General features: G+C 40.3%; 1 protein-coding gene across 1 annotated transcript; it reads left to right on the forward strand.

Moving 5' to 3' along the window:
- The first annotated feature begins 2,213 nt into the window (after positions 1 to 2,213).
- LOC18441400 (uncharacterized) lies at positions 2,214 to 3,463 on the forward strand. The gene has a single exon (XM_006851569.4). The coding sequence runs from the start codon at positions 2,233 to 2,235 to the stop codon at positions 3,052 to 3,054; it is 822 nt and encodes a 273-aa protein (XP_006851632.4). The 5' UTR covers positions 2,214 to 2,232; the 3' UTR covers positions 3,055 to 3,463.
- Positions 3,464 to 3,867: the final 404 nt, after the last annotated feature.

The raw sequence follows: 3,867 nt of genomic DNA on the forward strand, positions 1-3,867 counted from the left end.
GTTTTTCACTCTATGTCTTGCACATATGATTATTAGAGCTGGGAATTTACCCCATCCATCCGTATCTAAAACTCGAATTTTTTATCATATTCAGATCCAAGATTTAGATTCAAAATTCAGATATGAATCTAAAATTTAGATTCGAATACTAATTTGGGTTGGATCTGAGTACAAGTGGATCAGATATGGGTTCCCTTTTGGGCTTAGGTGCTATCAAATGATGTTTTACGTATATAAGCTAATGTTTTAAAAAAAACGTCGGGCCAGCTCGGTCTTGGAGTCAGAACCAATGGATTTCGGGGCAGAAACCTTGGAATCGCTCAAATCTATCATTTTTTATCATGTGTTTATTGAAATTATCTTAGTATGATTCTGGCTCTTCTGATTCGAATTGAGAAACTCAGGCTCTGGGCTCTAGCAAGTCGAGCCCGAATCCGAAATTTCTCACTTTTTCCATGACCATCCACCATCTAAGGGCAAAATACTCGTATTCTAAAATTATAGACCAAATCCTAAGGAAGTGAATCCAAAGCAATGTGAAGATCTCAAACCTAGGGTTGTCCTTCACTAGCTAGCCCAAAGAAAGCTCACAACTATATAAGGCATTTTTGTCATTATAAAAATGTCTGGCCGGATATATTTGGTGGGGATAGGGATGTATGGCTCATATTTTATATAAGAGAATAAATAATAAACAAAGACCCTGATTATAAGGAAAATGAAAATGAAAAGGAAATGTGTTTGGTGAGTAGGCCGACTTGACTCACACTATTTTTGTGCGATCTCCCTACAAATATATCTTAAAGACATATTTTCGATGTAAAATTTCAGAGTTCAATAATCTCATCCATGACAATACTCTAAATTTGGAATTTTTCTTTTTCAAAAAAATATGAAGGTTATTTTTTTAATTCATTTCTTCTCCGACCATTTTAACTTAAGTGGGTATAACATTTTTTGACATCCATCTTAGAGATGGACGTTAGATGTACAAGCGACCCCATGGTACATGGTGAGTCGGCTGACTCACCAAAACCGTGTCCAAATAAAAAAAAGACTAAAAGATTAGTCTTCCTTCTAGAACATGCTGTCCATATGCCCTTCCGGGTAAAACCCTAGCTAGGAACATTTTGGGGACCCTAAGTCTTGAGATGTAACCTCTTCAACCTACCAACTAACTTAAAAAAAAAAATCTTCAACCTAGTTACAAATTTTTTAAAAAAATCCAACTAATAGGTGCCTAAATATAAAAAAAAACACATAATTTTGGATGGGAAGATCTAAGCAGTAAAAAACCCAAAAATCCAATTTTTCTTCTTTTAAAAACTAATTATATGGTGAATTTTTAACGTATACCAAAATCTCATATCGAAAACATCAACTTAAGCTCAAAGCGCTACACCCTACAGTATGCTCCCAAGAGATCAAGTGGAATTAAAAAAATAAATAAATAAATTAGATTCAACTTTCTCTCTCCACCTCTTGTAAACAAAACTAGATAAAGAACGGTGTGCCCTACATTTCCTAAAAGAGACCGCATGATGTCAGTATTTGGAATTCCTTCTTCTTGAGCTGGTCTTTGGAGATGTCTTAGAGTTGTCCATGTCCATGTCCATGTCCTTCCAAACTTAACCTGCAACTCCTTGGGAACATCTGTGGAAGTGGGAGCACAGCACCCTCGATGGCGCCAAATTTAGAGTAAGAAGCACTAAGAACCACCCATTGCTTCTCTCTCTCTCTCTCTCTCTCTCTCTAGATTGCCCCATCTCTCTTTTTTCTATTCCAGCAATCTAGAGTGCTCTCTCTCTAAATTGAGAGTCCACTATCTCTCTCTCCCTCTCTTCCTATCAATCTAAAGCTCTCTCTCTCTCTCTCAAAATTGAGAGTGCCCCATCTCTCTCTTCTTCTCAAACTAAATCTCTCTCTCTCAAAATCGAGAGTACCCCATCTCTCTCTTCCTCTCAGACTAAAAATCTCTCTCTCTCTAAATTGAGAGTGCCCCATCTCTCTCTTCCTCTCAAACTAAAGCTCTCTCTCTCTAAATTGAGAGTACCCCATCTGTCTCCCTCTTCATCTCAATCTAAAGCTCTCTCTCTCTCTAAATTGAGAGTGCCCCAACTCTCTCTCTTCCTCTCCAATCCCAAAAGAATGAGGGACTTGGTGCCATGTCTGAGCGAAAGTGCAGTCCAACTTTCCTCACCCTCCTCCTCCTCCTCCCCTTCCTCTCAAAATATGGTGACCTGCCTTTACGAAGCGGAGCTCTCCGGCGAGCCCCGACTTGTGACCATAACATGGTGCAAGAACCTCATGGGCCACGGCCTAAGCGTGAATATAACCGACTCATCGAACCCACGGGGGCTCGACACCAAGCCCACTTGGCCCATGTGGAAGAAACGGGGGATGAAGAATTTCCGAGCTGGTGAGGCTCATGTTGAGGTTCATTGGGATCTCTCTTCGGCTAAGTATGGCCCGAGCCCCGAGCCCATCGAGAATTACTATGTAGCAATGGTCTCAGACCATAGGCTTGTGCTTCTTCTTGGTGACATGAACCGAGAGGCCATCGACAGGTCCAAGGCACAGCTCGATGAGCCCAGATCCGGGTCCGATGAGTCTGGATCCTTCGAACCGGGGTTTAGGCCGCGGCTCATTTGGCGAAAGGAACATGTGTTCGGGAAGAACCTCTATTCAACAAGGGCTCGGTTCAACGAGTCCGGGAAGGCTCATGATATCGTTATCGAGTGTTTCGGAGAGAAGGGTAGCAATCGAGAACCGAGGCTTTGCGTTCGGATCGACAAGAAGATGGTGGTTCATGTGAAAAGATTGCTATGGAAATTTAGAGGAAACCAAACAATTTTAGTGGATGGATCACCTATTGACATGTTATGGGATGTCCATGACTGGTTCTTTAGCCCTGGTCCCTCTGGTTATGCAGTTTTCATGTTTAAGACCAAAATGGATCTTGGAATTCAGACTTGGGTTTCAGAGAATAAGCTTAGAGAGTCTCATGAGCGTGGTGGTTTCTCTCTCTTGATCTATGCATGGAAGAATCAATGAGTTTGGTGGATTGGGTTTTGGATTTGTAAGTTGGTGTTTTTATTTCTCGGTGATTTGAATTTCGCAGTTTTCATTGATTGATTTATGGAGATAAGAAACATTCTTAGAGGAGAGAGAGAGAGAGAGAGAGAGAGAGAGAGAGAGAGAGAGCTTTTGGTCCTATTATCTTCTGATCGGTCTCACTTTTTTCACTTTGTTAATAGATGAGAGAGAGAGAGAGAGAGAGAGATTGCTTGCAAAACATTCAACCCTTGTCCTTATTCTCTCTCTAGAAATGGAAATTCTGATATGGTGTTTTCTCTTTATCCTGTGTAAGATCACACACACAGAACTGTATCGCTTACAAAAGATTCAAACATTTTGCTTATTATTTCTCCAGAAATAGAAATTTTGATGTGTTGTTTTCTCATTATCTTGAACAAGATCCATTAGATATAGTTCATTGCTGTGTGCTTCTTACTGCCTCACAATCAGACGACTTCCAGTACTGACTTCTATGTACAAATTGTTTTCCCTTCTTTAATTGCACCATACATAAATAATCAGCCGAAATTCTAAAATACTTGGCATAAAGTCATGCCCTGAGTCATCTTTATTTGTTTATTGAAGTCTTTAAAGGTTTTTGCAGAGCAATGAATTCTCTCTCCTCAGCGTGTGTGCGCGTCGTTTATGGATTATTAAGTTTTGCCCAATTATTTCTCTCTCTCTCTCTAGGTTTTGCCTACAACAATGATCTCTCTCTCTCTCTAGGTTTTGCCCATAACAATGAGCTCTCTCTCCCTCCAAACATCAATGAACACTCTCTCTCCCACA

This window comes from Amborella trichopoda, chromosome 11 (genome assembly GCF_054954075.1).
Source record: "Amborella trichopoda isolate Santa Cruz 75 chromosome 11, AtrichopodaSantaCruz75HAP2 v2.0, whole genome shotgun sequence".
Taxonomy (NCBI): Eukaryota; Viridiplantae; Streptophyta; class Magnoliopsida; order Amborellales; family Amborellaceae; genus Amborella; species Amborella trichopoda.

What these genes read in the sequence shown, in the direction of transcription:
- LOC18441400 (XM_006851569.4), top strand. Translation starts at nt 2,233, where the DNA reads ATGGTGACCTGCCTTTACGAAGCGGAGCTCTCCGGCGAGCCCCGACTT.